The sequence below is a fragment of the Esox lucius genome, chromosome 18, assembly GCF_011004845.1.
Source record: "Esox lucius isolate fEsoLuc1 chromosome 18, fEsoLuc1.pri, whole genome shotgun sequence".
NCBI classification, from domain to species: Eukaryota; Metazoa; Chordata; class Actinopteri; order Esociformes; family Esocidae; genus Esox; species Esox lucius.
The window spans coordinates 11772118-11793508 of NC_047586.1; the positions used below are offsets into that span (position 1 = coordinate 11772118).

At 38.4% G+C, this 21391-nt stretch overlaps 3 protein-coding genes across 5 annotated transcripts; 2 read left to right on the forward strand and 1 right to left on the reverse strand.

Annotated features, from left to right (window-relative positions):
- The first annotated feature begins 3964 nt into the window (after positions 1-3964).
- Positions 3965-9040, forward strand: pbk (PDZ binding kinase). Of its 3 annotated transcripts, none has more exons than XM_010882566.5 (7): positions 3965-4066; positions 4289-4482; positions 5788-5927; positions 6130-6299; positions 7313-7442; positions 8212-8388; positions 8625-8854. In XM_010882566.5, exons 2-7 carry the CDS (start codon positions 4301-4303, stop codon positions 8852-8854), a joined length of 1029 nt encoding a protein of 342 aa, XP_010880868.1. In that variant the 5' UTR covers positions 3965-4066; positions 4289-4300. The 3 variants fall into 3 exon arrangements, with proteins under 3 accessions (XP_010880868.1, XP_010880867.1, XP_010880869.1); XM_010882565.3 differs by having other exon boundaries at positions 3985-4066; positions 4275-4482; positions 8625-9040; XM_010882567.4 differs by having other exon boundaries at positions 4050-4141.
- A 1252-nt stretch (positions 9041-10292) lies between these two features.
- On the reverse strand, positions 10293-15470 carry esco2 (establishment of sister chromatid cohesion N-acetyltransferase 2). The gene is made up of 11 exons (XM_010882568.5): positions 15368-15470; positions 14739-14796; positions 13775-14639; positions 13603-13690; positions 13453-13516; positions 12213-12354; positions 11733-11864; positions 11534-11623; positions 11296-11439; positions 10729-10913; positions 10293-10632 (listed from the first exon to the last, which is right to left on the reverse strand). The coding sequence occupies exons 2-11, from the start codon at positions 14786-14788 to the stop codon at positions 10500-10502; spliced, it is 1893 nt and encodes a 630-aa protein (XP_010880870.3). The 5' UTR covers positions 14789-14796; positions 15368-15470; the 3' UTR covers positions 10293-10499.
- Positions 15471-15545: 75 nt separating this feature from the next.
- ccdc25 (coiled-coil domain containing 25) lies at positions 15546-18718 on the forward strand. The gene is made up of 8 exons (XM_029114739.2): positions 15546-15701; positions 16433-16480; positions 16588-16627; positions 16884-17011; positions 17130-17233; positions 17391-17593; positions 17717-17762; positions 18147-18718. Exons 1-8 carry the CDS (start codon positions 15677-15679, stop codon positions 18174-18176), a joined length of 624 nt encoding a protein of 207 aa, XP_028970572.1. The 5' UTR covers positions 15546-15676; the 3' UTR covers positions 18177-18718.
- The last annotated feature ends 2673 nt before the right edge of the window (positions 18719-21391 follow it).

The window sequence follows — 21391 nt, forward strand, 5'->3', positions numbered from 1 at the left end:
TTTATTTTCACCTTAGGAGATGGGAAAACCAAGTTACACTCAAAAGGCCTTAGTATTAGTAGATCAACCCATGTACAGCACGTTGTTTGACACTGAAAACATGCATGAAATGATTCATTTGTTTCCCACTATCCAACCCATTTGAGTGGAGCCCAGGACAGCTCCTTCCTCCCCTCCGGAGCCCATGCTGGGGTTTGACCAAGTAATACACTCTTCTATAAAAACATCCACATGTAGCAACCCACAAGAATGAGCTCATTTCCCTCTGAGGTTTATTTGACCATTTGTTTTCTAACCAGACACTGTGTTCTTCGTATTATATTGTGTTTCTATAGGAAATGTGAGGAAACAAAATCACTTTGTGATGTCATATGTGATTTGAAGTACTTTTTGGAAAATGTAACAATGGGAATGTATCCGGTATCTGCATCATAACAGCGTAGGGGCCTGTGGTACAGCATGTCCAAACAGGAAGGTGATATCGGCATTCTGGAATAGAAGTATGAAGATCCAGGGCCGATTTCGCAGACACAGAGTTAGCCAGGCCGATCACTGAGCTTGACTTTTTTTTTCCTAGACTACGCTTGATCTGTGTTCATGAAACCAGCCCGTAGAATTCACAAAGAACAGTCAACAGCTGGCAGTAAATTGGCATCACAAACAAGCTGTTCATGAACTTTACACAGTGAATGGAAGAAAGATCAAACCAGACTGTGTGCTTTACAATAACAATGAAATGGGGCCAGTGGATTAGGTGGACATGATAAACATCTTCGTGGAATGAACCCGGGAAAACACCCAAGTTGTGTAAGAAGATGATTACTGAACTAATGCAAAGCACATACGGTTATATTAAGCAATTGTAATATATTGACTCACCCATCAGACCCACTCCCTCATCCTTCCCCATTGCTGAGGTGATTATCGACCAAAAGTATGGAAAGGGCCGCAAGAGAGAGAGGCAGGAACAGTACCAGACTCCCCTGCATCTATCCACTGGGGCTTATCCTTCTGCCGACTGTGCCCTTTTCCTCAGTACATGGCACTTTGCCTGCAAACACCAGCAAACTGCCAGTATGGCAGTGGCACACAGAGGCATTGGAAAGTTAGCTTGTCCAGCAGCAGAATGCACTGCAGAAGAGGTTGACAAATGACATGTGTGTACCTTGTGACATTTCTCTTTGGGATGCATCACACTCTGAGGAGAACCATAAAGCACTGAGCATACTGTTCATGTATCCTCTGACTTCATTGGTTGAAATAAGTAAGTAAATAAGTAAGAGAGTATGTTGAAACACCTTAAAGATGCATCCCAGGCTTTTTGGACACTGGTTTTAAAGGGGTACTGTTGAGCCAAAATGGGTCCCTAAAAATGTTGTTGTCTACAGTATGTGCTGCTATGTGCCAATGTCATCCAAACCACTCACTTTCACACTTGGAATTTCATGGTCAGCTGAATTATGATAGTGATTCTACTTGACTATGCACTATAATAAACCTACAACACATTCAGCCCAAAATAGGTTTTTAAAAACAGTCATTGGCTAAATTAATCTTTGGAAAGAGAGAGTCAGCCACTCCAGTTTTCAGTTATGATTCTGGCAAATAACATTCAATTATTTTTGTCTGTGTGGTTTCTGAAAAGTCCACAATAAAGAGGAATGATTAGTAATTAGAATAAATGAATCATCAGAAAACAGGATATACTATGTAGCAATAACAAAATATTACAATGAAATAATATACTGATCATAATACTGCTTACCTTCGTAAAGTATTAATAATACTGCTAACCTTGGGAAAGTATTCAGACCTCTTCACTTTCTCCCCTTTTGCTGTGCTATAGACTAAATTTATAATGTATTATATTAAATAGATTTCATTTTACCATCAATCTACACACAATACCCCATAATGACTACAAAACACATTTTTAGAAATTGGTACCAATTTATCGAAATCATTTTAAGATTAAAAATGTTATTTATGTACATTTCTATGTGCATACAGTTAGTCAGAAGTTGACATACACCTTAGCTAAACACATTTACACTCAGTTGTTCACAATTTCTGACATTTAATTCTAATAAAAATTCCCTATCTTAAATCAGTTAGGAACACCACTTTATTTTAAGAATGTGAAATGTGAGAATAATAGTAGAGAGAATTATCGATTTTAGCTTTTCTTTCTATCATCGCATTCCCAGTGGGTCAGAAGTTTACATCCACTCAAATAGTACATGGAAGCATTGCTTCCAAATACTTTAAATTGTTTATTAACTTGGTTCAAATGTTTCAGGTAGCATTCCACAAGCTTCCTTCAATAAGTTCTTTGGCCCATTCCTCCTAACAGAACTGGTGTAACTGAGTCAGGTTGTAGGCCTCTTTGCTTGCACACGCTTTTTCAGTTCTGCCCACACATTTTCTATAGGCTTGTGGTCAGGGCTTTGTGATTGCCACACCAATACCTTGACTTTGTTGTCCTTAAGCCATTTTGCCACAACGTTTATGCTTGGGGTTATTGTCCATTTGGAACACCCATTTGCGACCAAGCTTTAACTTCCTGACTGATGTCTTGAGATGTTGCTTCAATACATCCACATATGTTTCCTTCCTCATAATGCCACCTATTTTGTAAAGTGCACCAGTCCCTCTTGCAGCAAAGCACCCCCACAATATGATGCTGCCACCCCTGTGCTTCAGGGTTGGGATGGTGTTCTTCAGCTTGCAAAACTCCCCCTTTTTCTTCCAAACATAAAGATGGTCATTATGGCCAAACAGTTCAATTTTTGTTTCATCAGACCAGAGGACATTTCTCGAAATTGTACAATCTTTGTCCCCATGTACAGTTGCAAACCATAGTCTGGCTTTTTTGTGGTGGTTTTGGAACAGTGGCTTCTTCCTTGCTGAGTGGCCTTTCAGGTTATGTCAATATAGGACTTTTACTGTGGATATACATACGTTTGTACTTCCTCCAGCATCTTCACATGGCCTTTGCTGTTGATATGCACTTTTCACACCAAAGTATGTTCATCTCTAGGAGACAGAACGCATCTCCTTCCTGAGTGGAACTATTGTTTGTAGTGATGCACACTATTGTTTGTACAGATGAACGGGTACCTTCAGGCATTTTGAAATTGCTTCCTAGGATGAAATATACTTGTGGAGGTTTGCATTTTTTTCTGAGGTCTTGGCTGATTTCTTTAGATTTTCACACGATGTCAAGCAAAGAGGCACTGAGTTTGAAGGTAGGCCTTGAAATATATCCACAGGTACACCTCCAGTTGAATCAAATTATGTCAATTAGCCTATCAGAAGCTTTTAAAGCCATGACATCATTTTCTGGAATTTTCCAAGCTGTTTAACAGCACAGTCAACTTAGTGTATGTAAGTTTCTGACCTACTGGAATTGTGATATAATGCATTATAAGTGAAATAATCTGTGTGTAAACAATTACTTGTGAAAAATGTGAAAATCACTTGTGTCAGTCACAAAGTGCAAGTCCTAACCGACTTGCAAAAAATATAGTTTGTTAACATGAAATCTGTGGAGTGAGGTCATTAAAACAAAAAAATGTTTTAATGACTTCCGCCTAAATGTATGCAACCCCTCTGACTTCAACTGTATGCATTCAAACACTGCATTCTATTTTGTTCACAGGGCAAAACAAAAACGGTTTGTAGGTCGATGGTCCAAAACCTGCGCCTAAGTCTGCCCTCTGCTGGTGTAATCGCATAGGCTACATACGATTGTTTAACATTATTATTTTTATAAGCATAAATTACTCGTTTATAAACCGAAAAGACAGATAGCTGCATCAGTACATTATTTTATTCAAAGAACAGTGTGTGCATTCTTTCATTCTGTATTACATATGTGGCCAGTAGTATCGTACAGATTTTAAAAACGCCTTTTTCAGTTATGTTGACAAAATGTACCATTTGTCCTACAATACTGTCCTTACCTGACGTACGTAAATTATTGCGTGTATTTTTGAAAGCTGGGCGCGTTTTCTACAGCTAGAACCCAACTGGATCAAAGCAGAGATTGCTACTGTACACATTGGTAAGAATTATCAGCTAATGTTTATGTAAGGCTGTACCGCATGTATGCTGAAGCTACGGAAAATTATAATTTATTGTAAGTAAATGTTTGGGTGGCGTTAATGTTACCGTTAATCTAGATTGCTGGCTACTTCGCAAACTACTTATGATACTAGCTAACATAAAGGGTACAGTATAGGCAGCCTCATTAGCTTCGACATATATTCTAGTCATGTGTTCACAGATCGAGGAAAGGATGGACTCCGCAATAGCCACCGATGTCAATGCATTCAAGACGCCTTGCAAACATGACAGGGGGAAGAGCCTCTTCTCTGGTGGTAGCACTTCCAGTCCTAGAACCCCCGTAACTATCCCTCCCTCCCCTTTCATGAAGAAACTTGGATGTGGAACTGGGGTTAATGTCTATCTAATGAACAGGTTCGTTGTGGTTGTCACATCCAATTTGTACATTGGTAGCGATCTCATCCAGCGCGTTATATTTTTGTGTCTCGTAGAGAAAGCTACTCTGAACATAGTTAATTACCTACATTTAAGCTACGATTTAGAAAGAAAAATATTGAAACTGAAGTTACTATGAAAAAGTAGTTCACTTAATTAAACTATAAAGCATATCTAATTGTCATAGAATGCAGTTTGTAAGCACATATCACTGTAGCTTGTACCACTAAGTTAAACTTGCACTTTCTGCTGGTAACTCCCTTATTTACTTTTATGTTGAGAGCACTATCCGGAACACTCACCTAACGTTAATAATATTCAGCACGAAGTATTTTACGGTCACCAGCTCCTTAATACAAAACAATCAAAATGTATGGTCTTTAATTGGAATCTACCTATACCTGCCTGTCCGCCAAACATCCTTGACCCGTACGGAGTCAGAATATGTCAACACCTGTAAGTACCGTGGTATATGGCTGGATTGCTAACTCTCCTTCAATACTCACCTTGAATCTGAATCAAGGTGTGTATTGCATTTTTTTTTTGTTGTGCACTAAGGAATCTTTTAACTATGATGTCAAGTGTATCTTCTTGCCAATCCTTAACTATGGGGATGTAGTGAAGAAAAAATGTAATTCATTGAGCAGTAGAGTAGCCGATTGGTTAAGAGCTTTGGGGAAAGAGAACAAATGTTTGCTGTTTATAATCTCTGCTCTGAGCAGACATGGTGAAAAACCTTGTCGCTCACTGAATTAGATGGTTAACCCTAATTGTTTACAGGTCCTTGTGGTAAATTAGAATGTTATATGTGCATGCTAACGGCTCACTACTCAACATCTGCTTGTGTACTTGTTACCTGCACTCTGGTAGATCTCCAACACTGGTCATTTCTAAAACCTACGCTTCCTTTGGCTGTCATTCATTTCAGTTCTTCACCCTTGGACTTTCATCACACCTCTTTCAGTAAAAAACAAACCAAGCTGCAATCTGATCAACGCTGAATTGTCAAACCTATGTGTATATGTGTGTTCTTGTATATAGGGCAACTGTTTATTTTATATCCCTTATGTTCAGTGTTTTCCTGTCCTCTTGCAACTTAATGCCTTCTGGTCTAATCGTCATTTGAAAATTTGAATTGGGTCTCAGCTGACTTACCTTGTTAAATATTGGTAAAATAATGTAATTAGTTTTTGAACTAGATGAAATGTGTGTAGATTACTATTCACTAATACTGGTGTGCCATAAGTTACTATGACTTGTATGTCCCTGTGTGCCTTTATTCAGAGTTGGTAAACCAAATCAGTCTCCCTGGGCTGTCAAAAAGATCAACAGCAAATGTGCCTCAAGGCAGGTAGATGTCTACCAGAGAAGACTGTGTGATGAGGCAAAGATCCTGAAAGGCCTGCTGCACCCAAACATTGTTGGTAAGAATATTACAGCAATATTACAGCCCCCAAATACATTTATTTTGGTCTCTACCCTGCATGAAACAGCTTAGTAGAAAATGACAAGCTACCTAATTTTGTAACGGTTCCGGAAGCGTTATTGCACATCACATTACTAAATACAGCTAGAACACATGGATAAACATTCTGTGCCTATATTAACAGCTATACAATTTTACAGGATTCCGTGCCTTCACCACTGCCAAGGATGGCTCTAAGTGCTTGGCCATGGAGTATGGTGGGGAACAGTCCCTGAATGATCTAATTGAGGAGAGGAGAGAGAAAGGCATGAAGGCTTTTCCAGCACCAATTATTGAGAAAGTGGCTTTACACATGGCTCGTGGTTTACAGGTAATGTTTCAGCAAGTCTTCAAAATATATTTAAGGTAAAACAAATTACTGTTCTGTTAAATTTAACAGCTACTAAAATACTTCAGATTTTGTCTGTATTGGCTGTTACATAGCACATAAACCATTAAAGAGACAGGAAGTCAGTGGAACTTAAGGTATTCAGTTGGATGCCAGATATCAAGTGTTTTCTTCTTTGAACTGATGTTTAAACCACATATGTCTATTCTAAATTTCCATTGCAGTTTTGATTGAAAAATGAATTCCCCTTTGTATTTCATTCATAACCTAATGTATCACTTTAAATCAGAAAATACACAGAAATGTTATTGACCAAACTGACACCTCAACATTTGGTAGCACAGCCTTTGGAAGAAATTACATCCTGAACCTCTGTACTTGCAGTTTGGCTGACTCTGGCGCAAACCTTCCAGGAGTTTTCAGATATCTTCACAAGTTTTCAATAGGGTTTTGCGGCACTGCCAGTACACAGGTGCAAGATTTAGGAGGTTGGCTACTATGGCACAGGCTTTATAGTTCCTGATAACATTATGTATACTCAATGTTGGAACATCAAGGTCTCTGGAGATGGACTGGATATTGTCCATGCTTGGCCACAGTCTTGTCTGACCTCGGAAAAACACAGGAGAATTATCTCTCTTTCTCTATTTAAACTGGTTAAAGATGCAGTCTGTGAATGTTGGCTACTAGTTGTAAAAGTGGCTTACAGAGTATTGTTAAAAGAAGAGGTGACACAACACAGTGTTAAACATGCCCCTGTCCCAACTTCTTTGAGACTTTGCTGGCATCACATTCAAAACGGGCATGTATTTTTCCAAAAGCAATAACATTTCTCATTTTCAATATTTTGATATGTTGTCTTTGTAAATGTCTATTAAATATAGGGGTAAATTATTTGTACATCATTGCATTTTGTTTTTATTTTGTGCAGCGTCCCAACTTTTTTGGAAATATAGGTTTGAAACACTGACATGTTTTTTTCCCCCCTCTTCCAGTACCTTCATTATGACAAGTCGCTACTACATGGCGACATTAAGTCTTGCAATGTTGTCATCAAAGGAGACTTTGAGACCATAAAAATCTGCGATGTGGGTGTCTCCTTGCAGTTGGATGGGAATATGAAAGGTTGATATATTTTGTATATATATATTTATATCACACACACACACCTCCCATCAAGTGTCATGTTTGTCATCAAGTGGGAACTGGGAATTTATCACATACCACAATTTACTAGCCATCTTTTCTGGCAGTTGAACTATAAAAATACATCTATTAGTGTTTTGATAATTTGTTTACAAATATAATAGTTAATGGTTGATGCAGATCGTTGGCCATTACCCAGTTGGCACCTCTCAATGAGTCAAAAGCACATGAATGCATCTACCTGGTAGTCACGATTTCAAAACTGGTATATGAATGAAAGTTAAGGCAATACGTATCGAAGTGAAAATTTGCTGCTTGAAATCTTTTATTTTTTTATATGAGCCATGATTGTTGTATTTTGAGTAAAATTGCTAATTGTTTCCATCTTGTCATGGTAACTTATGTGGTTTTCTTGTAAATGTTTAGAACAATGTGTGTGTGATTATAGTTATAGCGACAATAACATTGGCTGGAACATAAAGAGGGATCAAAACATTCACAATACTTAAGTTTCTCTCTTACTCAGCCCTTTAAAGCAAATACATTCCTCGTCTTTTTCGTCAGTGTGTTTATCTTACACGTTACCAACTTTCAGATCTTTTTATTCCGTTTTTGCATTTGCTGAGAACCATAAATACTCACAAATAAACATCTGGTCAAATGTAATAATGCCCAGTAAGCTTGAAAACCAAGTCTTCAATCATTGAGGTGGTTAAATCTCTTCCTGTTTCTGCCCCTTTTATTTCAGTGAGAAACCCTGAAGAAGTGTATGTTGGGACTGAGCCATGGAAGCCCAAAGAGGCTCTGGAAGGAGGAGTGATCACAGACAGGGCAGACATCTTTGCCTATGGACTGACCTTGTGGGAGATGATGACTCTGAAAATGCCTCATCTGGAAATGCTGGACAGTGAGAATAGTGAGGAGGGTAAGGACATTTCATACACTATTTTTGACTTTTCAGCTTGGTGAATAAAATGTACTTAATATTACTAGGTTGTGTGAATGGACTAACTTAGGGTAGGAAGGTTTACTAAATGACTAAAATGTAATGTATAATAGACTCAAGCCTGTTAAAAAAAAAAAGCCCCATCCCTTACATTCTCCATCCCAATATAACTTGCTCAATGGTTGTTTAAATTGTATAACAATGTTTTATCTTAGATGAGTCAATGGACGAGGATGACTTTGATGAGGATGCCTACTATGAGAAGTTAGGCACCCGGCCAGCACTGGACTCTGACAAGCTTGGGGGAGCCTATCAGAGAATAGTGGAGCTGTTCTGCCTATGCACTGAAGAGGAGCCACAGAAACGCCCCTCCGCTTCCCGAATAGTTCAGGTTTTGGAATCCAACATTCCGACAGAAAATAATGAGGTCATTGTCATAGACTGACCAGTTAAAACCTGTCTCTTATACTGTCTCCATACTGTGATTCGGATGGGAACTGTGTTCATGTCCAAAAACCTTTCCTATGTCTTGATTCTTATGTATGTAAAATGTCTGTAATATTCTTTCCTCTACTTTTCTCTTTTTGTGGACTCTTTTAAGCTCAGATAAAACAATGAATAAAAAAAAATTCTAAACCATTGGTGATGTTTTTCTACATCTGTGTCAAATTGATGTAGGCAAGCAATGTTTTCCATTCTGATATTTCTATTGATAAATTAATTCTCAAATGTAATTATAACAGCCAGAAGAAAACTGGTCACCCCTCTGAGACTGGGTCCTCTAGGTTTCTTCCTAAAATTCAGCCTTAGGGAGTTTTTTTCTAGCCACTGAAATTCAACACTACTGTTGTTTGCTTCTTGGTGTTTAAGGCCGGGTGTTTCCGTAAAAGCATTTTGTAACAACTACTGTTGTAAAAAGGGCTTTATAAATTTGATAAATATTTCCCAGTGGAATGTAAATACATCTGCTCAGATACTCATCCTTGCTGTATACTACTAGTTTATTTATTTTAAACCTGAAGTACATGCTTTTTTCATTAACACATCATTGTTCTATTAATCTGGATCGTGGATGAATTCCTACCATATCAGATGGTCCCAGGCCCGCATCTGAAAAATCTTAGTATATCGGAATTTTTTTTCCTGTGCATCAGAAGTAAAGTGGTTGACGTCTCTAAATAAGACCTATAAATGGAACGGCATGTCAACTCACCTGATCAGATGAAACGTTTTAGATGGGCTGAATAAAGTGAACGGAACATGTGGGTCTTTAAAGCTGCTAATATACTTCCCTCTGTACGTGTAGGGATATGCAGGACGGCTGCCACATGTACTTTCGGTCTGTTCTTTGTGCACTTCTGCCTTGAGTGTATGCATACGCAAGGTGCAATACCAACAGAAATGGTAGAGCAGTATACTTAAGATTCTCTGAGGTTCTGCCAGACTGAAACATCAAAGTAGTAGCACACAATGGATGTACCATATTCACTGGAGTCACTACCACTCTTTTCTGTTGTTTTCTGAAGACATATTAATAACGCATCCTGTGGTTGTATAAAACCTGTAATAGTTGTCAACGTCCATTTCCAGGCATGTAGAAAATGTTTTGTTGCCAGGCTGCCTCCTTGTGGACACAGCTTTTATATATAGACAAAGTACACTGTGGGGTATGTTAGCAATGACGCTTGGGTACCTACGTACACCTACGAAACTGGAGTATATCGAGGGCATAAGTGAACTGACATCACACCAGCGACAGGTGAAATTTTGGGGGAAATGATGCGTAAATACTTTGTTCTTTAAGTTACATACTTCCGCTAAGGGAAGACTGAAAACTGTTTTTCTTTCAAGTTGTGATTCGGAGTCGTTTTAAATGGGTAAAATGTTTATTGGAAATATATACAAGCTTAAAGAGATCAACATAACACTTGATAGTGTAATATTTTTCTAGCTGGAACAGCCATTCAACAAAACATCCTACAACAGGAGTACATTTTCCTTTGATTTAAACATCTCAAACGCTGGCAATATTGATCAGAACTTTCTCAAAGTATAACATCATTTAAACGTGTCCCAACTTGTCCTTCAATTTAACCAATGAAATTGTAAACCATAAATGCAGGTGTCTCGCAGTACTTTGTGGCAAACAGTTTGCCGTCTGGGGTAGGGTCCGAGAACGCGATCTCCTCCTTAGTCAGGTGGCTCCCATATATAAAGGAATTTCTGAAATGATAGAAATACATAGAAATGAATATGGCCATACATTCAAACCTATAACTATTTAATGTTGGCACTATTCAGCCTGTAAAGCTCCCTTACCTAACCGTGTCCAGCATGCGTGTGGCAATGCCCTTCCTCCGAGCCAAGCTGAACACCCAGATTCGGCTGACCCCACAGATGGCCTTCTCGGGGGTAGTAGAGCAGCACCAGGCTCTGTGGTGCTCCATGAAGTCCTCCTTGGTCATATCCTTTGTCAGCTCTTTCTGCTCTAGCACTCTGAATCCCTGGAAACAAAGTGGAAGGCAGACTTTGCTAAAGATCTGCTTAGAAGCTACATCTTTGCTAAACATCAATGATATCAATTCACTCAAACTATACACAGAATTACAAAATATCCAGTGTATGTTTAGAGATCTAATTGAATAACACGTCATACATGCTCTGCCTGCAGTGAGACAGATGACCAACCTGTCACTTGTTCTCATCTAACACTCTTGAGATTAACATGATCTATACTTCAAATATCTAACTCAGGAGTGTCCATTTGTTTCACATACTTGGCTGGAAATCAACACCATTCAGGTATAACTGAACCAATTCTCAAGAACCCACTACTAGTTTGGAGCGTGAATGCAAAAGGTTTGGCAGCCCTGAAGAGTCATTTACCTGTCGTATGTGCTCTGCAATGAGGCACCCAACCACCATCCTGTCACTGTTCACAAACAGGTAGGTTTTAGCTTGGCTTGGGCAACTGAGGGACAATTGTTGGAAGCCCAACTCATTATCAGCAAGTCGCCTCACATCTTCAGCCTGATAATAAAATGTCATTAAGCATGAGTGAGTGGGACCGTGATTCCATTAATAGCGCTCACATGCACCGCACACAGGTCACTGACATGTATACCTTTTTGACAGCATATTTTGGATCATCAGGTAGAACCAGAATGATTTTCCCATCCCAGAACTCTGCTACAACCCTCTCTTTCTTCCAGCCCTGGGGACAAAAAAAACAAAACAACCTTGATTAAGCAACCAAATAAAGCAAGAAACATACTTAAGGCATTTTTTACATTTCAGGGACTGAAACACCTGAATGTACACACCACAAACTTAATACTGTCCAGAAAGCGCTGGTGAAACTGGGTGTGCTGGAGGTTGTCTTCCAGGCTGTCTGCACTGTAGATCATGCCACAGGAACCACATGTGGTGGCACCAAACTGCTTCTGGCCTGCATCCTGACCATCCACAGAGAACAGACACAAAGCATCAGCCGATCTTACAGGTAGTCGGGGGTGAAAGTCAATGTCAACTTTATTTATAAAGCATTTTAAAACAACTGTCGTTGACCAAAGTGCGGTACAAGACAAAATATCAAAGTATGAAAAATATATGAAATTTACCTGTAAAGAATTACATATATACACATAAGACACAGACAAAATAGCAGCACACACATTTAATGTCAACTCAGCTAGGATTTAAAGCCAGAGTAAAAAGGTGTGTCTTTAACAATGACTTGAAAGTGTGTGTAGTCTGGGCAGTAATCAACGTCAATTCATGTTTCCATGCAAGGATTTACTGACAATGATGAGTTGGTTGTCAGCTTCAGCTTGTTTATTAGTCTCCCTCTTCTTCCTGGCACTTCTCTCCTTGGCAACAGAGGGAAGGTGGTGAGCATGGGCAGAGGGTGTGCTGCAGGTCACCAGAGATGCTTTCCTGAGGGGCCTAGATGCAGAAGACATTAGGGCTTCAGACTAACGTTTTGCCCAGGTGACACTGGTGATAAGAATGCCATTTCATTCAAATGATGTAAAAAATTAGACCGTGGATTTCTTGAGGGTCCCCCCCCCCAGAGTATATATAGTGGCCAGCACAGTCACCGGATCTCAACCCATTGAGCTGTTGTGGGAGCAGCTTGACTGTATGGTACGTAAGAAGTGCCCATCAAGCCAATCCAACGTGTGGGAGGTGCTTCAGGAAACTTGGGGTGTAATCTCTTCAGATTACATCAACAAATTGATATGTAAGGCTGTAATTGCTGCAAACTGAGGGTTCTTTGACAAAAAAAAGCAACGTTTGAAGGACAATTATTGTTTCATTATTTCTAACCTTCTCAATGACAATATGTCCTATTAATTTTACTGTATTTCCTTTTCAAACTCATTTCATGAATGTTTCTGTGGAAAATAAGGACATTTCTAAGTGACCCCAAACTTTTGAACGTTAGCGTATTTTTATTCACAAATTTGTTTACCTGGAGAAAGCTTTGATCACAAAAAGCTTGTTCATAAAGTTTTATACCCAAAATGACATAACTGGCCATATATAGATTGACTTTTATGCAATTAATATAAATGCATATCTAAGATTCATAAAAAGTTAAGGTGTTATGGTGACCTGTGCAGTTTACAAACCCCATCAGTGGTCACACATTTGATGAACTAGATTGGCAACTCTAGATATAATACCCACTGCTAATAGGAAGTCATTCACCCAATAATAAATGTAACTTCAAAGAAATTGCTGCGAACTAGCCTACTACAATGAGGAAGACAATTGCAATGGTCGATGCAGATTTCGCATGCTCCACATGTCAATGCCATCTCACAATACCATCTCAATTGGATCTTTTTGGGTTTCAAATGAATTACGCAAGAAATGGCAACAAAAAGTAAATTCACAGTGTTGCTGTTTGAGAAATAAAAAGAATCTTGCACTTATCCATAATAATACGATTAAGTAGACTTTTTTTTTTCCATGTTCAAGACAACATTTCGTTCCAAGGTCAGGAAATGACTTCACCTAAAACAAATTCTTGCCTACCTTTTAGAAGCAGATCCAAATATTGGATACACATCTGAGGATTCTACAGCATCAGCTGGAGATTCTATAAAGTAAGAAGCAAAATAAAAAATTATAATATTTTTCATGGTATGCAAAATCATTTTAATTGACCAAAAACACGCAACAAACCTTTAAGTGGTCCTCGGGCACTGTTCAATGAGCTAATATCACATAGATCAAGCATGTCAGCAGAACCTACATCTCCGGTAAAGTCTTCCTAAAAACATAGGGGAAAACAGTATTGTAAACATGGTATGAATACAACACCTTAGCTAATTACTAAGGATTTAGGCCAACTCACCGGAGTTTTTAATTCTGGGGATGCTGGACATGTTGGAGACAGAGATCTGTTCAACATAATCCTTAATTCCTTGATTTTGTACTTCTCTGATATGGCTCTGGGCAACAAGGCCATGGGTGACTCCAGATTTCTTGGCACAGCAGGAACATTGGGTGGTGATTTGGGCTCTTCTTGCCGTTTCTTATCCAGCACCGAAAATTTCAGTGTAGAGGTGCATTTTTTCCCTTGGTCTTGCTTTTCCTCTGATGTAGAATCCAAGGCTTTTGTCTTGGACAAACAGAAAGCTCGCTTCATAGATTTTGGGTTGGGCTTTTTGTACATGGTGGCTGTTTTTTTACCAGTGCTGAAAAAGGCAGCCCCAACAAAGATTTTAGGCTTGGGCTTAGGTTTTAAACCACAAAAGGTCAAGGTGACACCTTTTTTCACCTCTGCTTGGTTTGTGCTGGTTGGAACATTAGGCTTTGAGGAATTGATAAGGCTTGTTTTTGAGTTGGCTTTGCCCTTTATCTCAGTCTTCCTTCTGTGTATATTAACCATTTTCTTGGCCATTGTACTTTTTATCATCAGCTGTTTCTTCTCAGCAGCCTTTGGCATTCCATACGGATCTACAGCGGTTTGTCTTGGAGGTGATTTGGTCTCATTCAGCATCTTCCTCTCCACGGGTGTTAGATACAGCGGTTTACGTTTTGCATAGAAGGATCCGGTAACCACAGTAGGATTGAAGGGAGACACTGCCTTTAAAGGAGAGGGGCAGTTCTCCTTCTCCCGGTTTCTGGATGACATCTTTAGTGGAGTCTGGGGCGTCCGAGGTGACTTTCTTCTCAGGGGGGAAACTCCATCCGTGACAGGCCTTTTGGCTGAGTGACTAAATATGTTGTAGAATAATAATGATGTTACTCAAGGTTATATGCACGATTAACTAATATAGTGACTGATTTAACACGAGTGATATCTTATCACTTACCCATCAGAATCAACTAAAGAGTGCTTCCTTTTCTTAGTATTGGGCATCATGTTAGTAACTTCAGTGGAAGAAAAAGTAGAATCAGATTTACGTTAGAGAGCTAGGTCCCATGACAGAATCCATAGATAAGTAGCTGGGTGAATTAACTTCCCATAATGAGTTAACTAGCATATATTATTAAGTGCTATCAGTGCAAACACAGCGGCTACATTTAAACATTGATATGTTCATAAATTCAACTAAAATACGGTAGAAAAATATTGGCGGGATCATGGAGATATGCATATTAGCAAACATGATCTTGCACAAAAAACCCGGGGCTAACTTATGTTTGGCGGACATAAACGTACTACAGTAGCTTGGATCGTAAATAAACGTTAGTGATAATTTATTTGGTGTTATGAATCCAACCATTCGTTATTAACAAAAAAGTATCAAGTTAAACTGGAATGACTTAGTTAGAAATTGCAACTTGTTGTGGCTTAATGCCTAAAGTTAGTTCGTAATTTAGCTTTTTGTTTCAGCGTTTTGAAACATTCAACTGACACAGTTAAAATTAGACGTCATGCTATCTAAACGGTTTTCCTAAATACATTATATTAAATAAACAGTTATTGATAAATGCATACCAAATCCGACGTTACCAGAAAGTTACTGTCTTATCAGCGCGCCACAATAACAACAACGTCCTGATTCCGCGCGTTTCTTTAGTTGACTATTTTCGAACAGCGCGCTCCACTCCAAATTAACACGGAAATACTTTTTTTGTGACTAACAATTATTTCCGGGTTATAGAACAACTGATGATTGTCATCACTCTATAGTGTTATGATTTCGTTGAGGCACGTTTAGTTAAATAATACCTTTGTAAAGTATTCAAAACATATTTTATTCTTTTTCATATATGTAAGGTTTAAATTAGTTTAGATTAATGCAAGATGGTCTTTTACTTCACGAGTGCCGGTGAGTAGCTGAGCTTAATGAGTGTTTCCCACTTCTGGTGGTGACCAGTCTAGTAGCAGTGACCCGCAAAAGGGTTGCACGTTTTGTTTTTGACATCTTATTTTTTGCTTGATGCTAAGTTGATTTATGTAATTTAAGTGTGTGTGTGTGTGTTAGGAGGGCCAGATTTCCGAAACCCAGTAAGTTAGCTAGCCTTGCTTGAGAACATTCTTGAATCAGTTTTTTGTTAGCTGGCTTGCTAACTCATTAAACTTGACTATTCTTTCTTGCCACAAGCTACAGTAATTGAGTCATCCCGAGTTGACATGATTTTGGCCATAAGACTAACGTAAAATTGGCTAACTACTGTAGCTACAATGGACATTTAATTATGAATGATGATCATTTATAATTATGGAGTAGAAAGGTGGATTGCAGAGTACTTGTCATTTTCTGGGAATGGACATAACTTTTATTCACACACTTCTGCATATGTAGTAAACATAGTGTTTGAGACAAGTTGGCCTATTGTTTTGGGTTTAATTAGCTCGTTAGCCGATAGCGTTTTAATTAAGCCAGATCGGTCTTGCAAATGGTACCCCTCGAGGCCCCTCTAGTACCGGTTTTCTGAGGAAATCAAAGATGTAATGATCTGTCATGACTCATGGATTTCGAGGTTAACAAGGCAACACTAGGGCCACCTTCAGTTGCAATATAAGCTCATTATCTTGTGATTTTGTTTTATTTTACAGTTGCCAGTCCTCCATTTACTATCTACATGGGGAAAGATAAATATGAAAGTAAGTAGGTAGCTGGTCTTTTACCTTTTTCTCCACCAAACCATTGTACATATTGTATGCAACATCACCCAACAAACTGTAACTGTATGCTTATTTCTCGCTATTAGATGAAGATCTCATCAAATATGGATGGCCTGAAGACATCTGGTGAGAAACACATTTATCTCTGTTAGTATTACTGATACCATGAGCTTATTGATATTTGAGCATTCACATACCCTGACCGTTAATTTGATATTGTTTTTCAGCGTTAAAAAAGAAATCCACCAGGTGGCCCTAGAGTTAGGCTAATGGTAGAGTAGTCCAATATCAACGAATAATGCTGTGGTTAAACTGTAGGTATGTTACTGATTCTAGTATGCCTGTTATTGCTGTTATAATGGAATCATAATTATGTTCACAGGTTTCATGTAGATAAACTCTCTTCTGCCCATGTGTACTTGAGAATGCCTAAGGGACTGACAATTGAGGATATTCCCAAGGAAGTATTGGTTGACTGTGCACAGCTTGTAAAAAACAACAGCATCCAAGGTAATGCATTGAGTGGCCTGGTGAGTTTGATAAAAAATAAATAGAATGGTAAATACATTATTACAAACACCTCCAGGAAACTTTGTGATAGCCTTTTGACTTTAATGACTCTTACTAGGTTGTAAAATGAACAACATCAATGTCGTCTACACACCATGGGCCAACCTTAAGAAAACAGGAGACATGGACGTAGGCCAAATAGGTTTTCATCGACACAAGGAGGTCAGTGATCTGTCATGTCACGTGTATTTCACTTTCAGACCTGTCAGACTACTTTTGTCTCTTGCTTTTGGTGTTTGATATTTTCTCTGTGTTGTTTTAGATTTTGATCATTTTTATAAGAATGAACATTTAGATTTTTCTGTATACTATTTTTAAGGTGAAGACTGTGACAGTAGAGAAGAAAGTTAATGAGATTGTGAACAGGTTGGAGAAAACAAAAGACGAGCGGTACCCTGATCTAGCAGCCGAGAAAGAGTCTCGAGACAGGGAGGAGAGAAATGAGAAAAAGGCCCAGATCCAAGATTTGAAAAAGAAAGAGAAAGATGATATAAAAAAGAAAAGGGAGCTGGAGGAGCTCAAGTAAGTTCTTTTAACACTTTTACCTCAGCTACATCTTCTCTCTATGTCTGGCATCACAAAACATTATATAAATAATGATTTATGTAAATGATATAAATGTACACGGCTCTTGTCCCGGAACAGGAGTTATTCTTCACTGATGACTAGTGACAATATGACAACGAATGAGGTGAGTTGATTCACATAATTCAGTGTTATAATGGGTTTCTTTCGGCAACAGATTGATCCATTGCCACTATAAGGCCATTATTTTATGTTTCTTTGATTTACAATTTTTTCTAAATGGAAGCTGTAAGTTGATGGACAGCAGAGATGATGCAACCCTATCTAGAGAATTCTGCTGCATTTTCCCTGACATAAAGTAGAAACTTTTAACAGGCCAAGCAATACATAAGTCCATTTTTAGACTCCACGCGTGCATGTTACCACAAACCAAATTGTATATATTTTTTTACATTTGTTTTATGGTCCCAATAGCTCAGTGTGGTTGCAGCATCACTTTGTAATACAAGCATTCATTATACCCTATAATGTATAATGGTATCTTTTACAGGATGGAAATGATTCTGATGACTTCATGTAAAGATAGAATATTGGACTTTGGGCTGACACCATCACCGGCTGCAAGTAAACATTGTTGGGTTGCCCTCACACTGTTATTGGACAGTTGATAGGTTGAAACACTTTCTACTGTATTTTTGGGAACTGTATTTGTGCCAGTTATGCACAATTTCAGGTCTAACTCAGAACAGGTTGGTTTCCCTGCCCTTCTTGAATCTGAAAGGATAACATTCTCAGTGTGGGTGTCTTATACTTTGTCTTCTGCTTGACGAGAGAGTAGTAGCAACTTCATATATGTTCACTAATTCTATGCTCTAATCCAATGTTTTTGGATGTTGGCCTAATGATACCAATTACTATATATGATCTGACAAGTATGTATAACTATGGGTGAAATAAACGTATCAGTTTGCTGGTCAATGCTACAGACAGTGTCCTGTCCTTAGGCTGGACCATATGAACTGTGGCTTTATCAGGCCATGCATGAAAAGATGTAGCTTAGATGTTGCTTTGTAATACAAAAACTGCTGATGTTCTGAATAAAAATTCCCTTTTTCTATCCATGTAAATCTTACTAGTTGTTTTAAATGTAACTGCTCAGAAGTTATGGTAATTGCACATCTGGTTAATTATTAAAAAAATAGGTAGATTTGCTAATGAAATGTTGAATGGTTTTAATTACTTGTTTGTTTATTAGGCATAGGGATGTCATTCTCATCTCTGTATTTATTACAAGTGTTTTTGTCAGTGTAACAGGAGACCAAGGCCCTTTCTCATAGTACAAAATAGGTTGTAAGTGCTGAAAATGGATTGCCTGGCGACTCACTGCTTATTTGACAGATCAAATGAACTCCAAAAGCATTTGGACAGTGACACTTTTGTTTTGGTTGTGTAATCCATCTATAATGACCATTAGGTTAAAGGGCTGAATGTCATCCTGAATCTGTGTATTTTCATCCTTATCGGAAATTACAGCACGCTTAGTAAGTGGACAGTTGGCCTCACAGCTGTTTCTTATTAGGCTGTTTTCTATTTTTTTTATTGTTAATGCAAGCATAAGAAAGCTTTTCAGGTCTTTATTCTAGTGTAATTCATCATTGATTACCAACAAATCAGTATTGTGATGCTGTTTTTGTTGATTTGGCAAGAGCCGTTGATTCTGTCAATCATTGCATCCTGATCAATAGACTTTGCAACCTAGGGTTCTTTTTCGTTGGTAGGGATTTGTTGGGGTGCCAATGATGTTTTTTGTTCATGATGTTTTTGAGAAATGATCTTCTGTAAGATTATTTTTGTTCTTTGAAAAATACACTGCAGTTGAAGTTTATGACCTTTGGTCACCCCCAGCCTTCAAATTACATTGGAGGCCATCTCCATTATACCTTAATTAGAATTTGATATCATCCCTGCAATTGTGCAAACTTTTTCACTCATCCCCTTAAGGGGCAGCGGAATCATCTTTTGTGAATTGGGCCAACAGTTAAGATTCAGCAGAGGGTATGAGGCAAGTGCTTAGAGGTTTAAACTGTGATTGAAGATCAGCCAGTGTTCCAAGTCAAACGTTTGGCTGTGGTCTAATCATGCCGTTTCTAGCCTATAAGCCTTTGCCTCCAAATATGGGCATCTTTCCCTCTGGGGAATCCCCATGGAAACCAGATTAGTTGGCTAACTCCGATTATCATTGGGCAAGTGCACTTACAAGTATACTTATGTGAACATCGTAAAGTGTCATTCCACATCTGAGGGTTCAGGGCCGAGGGGCCGCCTGCTTCATGTTCGGTGTGCAACGATTGTCTACCCATAAGCAACTAATTTGACAAAACTGATCCGCTCAAACGCACTCATTGTGATTACGGTGTCTGTGCAAAGGAAGGACGCAAAAGGAAATGATCAGCCAAACCCATTTGCTAATGTTTATCATCGCCTAAATCAAAAATCGTCAAATTAATTTTAAATGTATTGTTGTGGAATACACTGCTCCTCATCCGAAGACAGACCTAATATGATTGTTCCAGTTAATGCACTATCAAACATGTATTATCCAAATAATCAATGGCAAAAAAGAAAATCGTAACTACTGCTGCTTATAATCTGTTTATATATCTAGGCTTTATTACAACCCTGTTTCCAAAAAAGTTTGGACACTGCGTAAAATGCTAATAAAAACAATGCAATGATGTGCAAATGTATTCCTATATTTAATTGAACATAGTACAAAGACTACATATCAAATGTTGAAACTGAGAAATGTCATTGTTTTTGGAAAAATACATGCCCATTTTGAAATGTATCCCTCTAACATGTTTAAAAAAAAAAGCTGGTACAGGGGCATGTTTACCACTGTGTCGCATCACCTCTTTTAACAATACTCTGTAAGCGTTTGGAAACTGAGAAGACCAGATGCTGCAGTTCTGAAAATGAAATGTATTCCCATTCTATCTTGATATACAGTTAGGGAAAACATTTTTTGGTTTTGGCCATGGTGGAGAGTTTGGAATCTGATTGATTGATTGCTTCTGTGGACAGGTGTCTTTTATACAGGTAACATAATTAGATTAGGAGCACTCCCCTTAAGTGTGCTCCTAATCTCAGCTCGTTACCTGTATAAAAGACACCTGAGAGCCAGAAATCTTTCTGATTGAGAGGGGATCAAATACTTATTTCACTCATTAAAATGCAAATCAATTTATAACATTTTTGGCATGAGTTTTTTCTGGATTTTTTTGCTGGCCTTTTGCTAGGCCTTCCCTGAAAAAGAGGTTGTCAGCATATGTTGATGGAAGCATATTTTGTTCGAAAACCTGTAAATATTTTTCAGCATTGCAAGTCACCATGCCATGTGCACTAATGCACCCCCATACCATCACAGATGCTGCCTTTTGAACTGTGTACCGATAACAAGCTGGATGATCCCTCTCTTTAGTCTGGAAGACACAGTGTCCATGATTCCCAAAAATAATTTATAATTTTGATTCGTCAGACCACAGAACAGTATTCCACTTCACCTCAGTCCATCTTAAATGAGCTTGGGCCCAGAGAAGGCGGCAACATTTTTGTTTATATATGGCTTGACATAGTAGAGTTTTATCTTACATTTGTGGATACAGCGAAATACTGTGTTCACAGACAATGGTTTTCAGAAGTGTTTCTGAGCCCATGCAGGGATGTCCACTACAGAATCGTGTCTGTTTTTAATGCAGTGCCGCCTGAAGATCATGACCATTCAATATTAGTTTG

Coding starts and splice junctions, on each gene's coding strand:
- esco2 (XM_010882568.5), bottom strand. CDS start 14,788: ATGATGCCCAATACTAAGAAAAGGAAGCACTCTTTAGTTGATTCTGAT. Junction 14,640..14,738: donor TCTTTAGTTGATTCTGATGG/GTAAGTGATAAG, acceptor CAACATATTTAG/TCACTCAGCCAAAAGGCCTG. Junction 11,865..12,212: donor CTGACAACCAACTCATCATT/GTCAGTAAATCC, acceptor GTGGATGGTCAG/GATGCAGGCCAGAAGCAGTT.
- pbk (XM_010882565.3), top strand. CDS start 4,277: ATGTGTTCACAGATCGAGGAAAGGATGGACTCCGCAATAGCCACCGAT. Junction 7,443..8,211: donor GTTGGATGGGAATATGAAAG/GTTGATATATTT, acceptor CTTTTATTTCAG/TGAGAAACCCTGAAGAAGTG. Junction 8,389..8,624: donor CAGTGAGAATAGTGAGGAGG/GTAAGGACATTT, acceptor GTTTTATCTTAG/ATGAGTCAATGGACGAGGAT.
- ccdc25 (XM_029114739.2), top strand. CDS start 15,677: ATGGTCTTTTACTTCACGAGTGCCG. Junction 16,481..16,587: donor GGGGAAAGATAAATATGAAA/GTAAGTAGGTAG, acceptor TCTCGCTATTAG/ATGAAGATCTCATCAAATAT. Junction 17,763..18,146: donor ACAATATGACAACGAATGAG/GTGAGTTGATTC, acceptor TATCTTTTACAG/GATGGAAATGATTCTGATGA.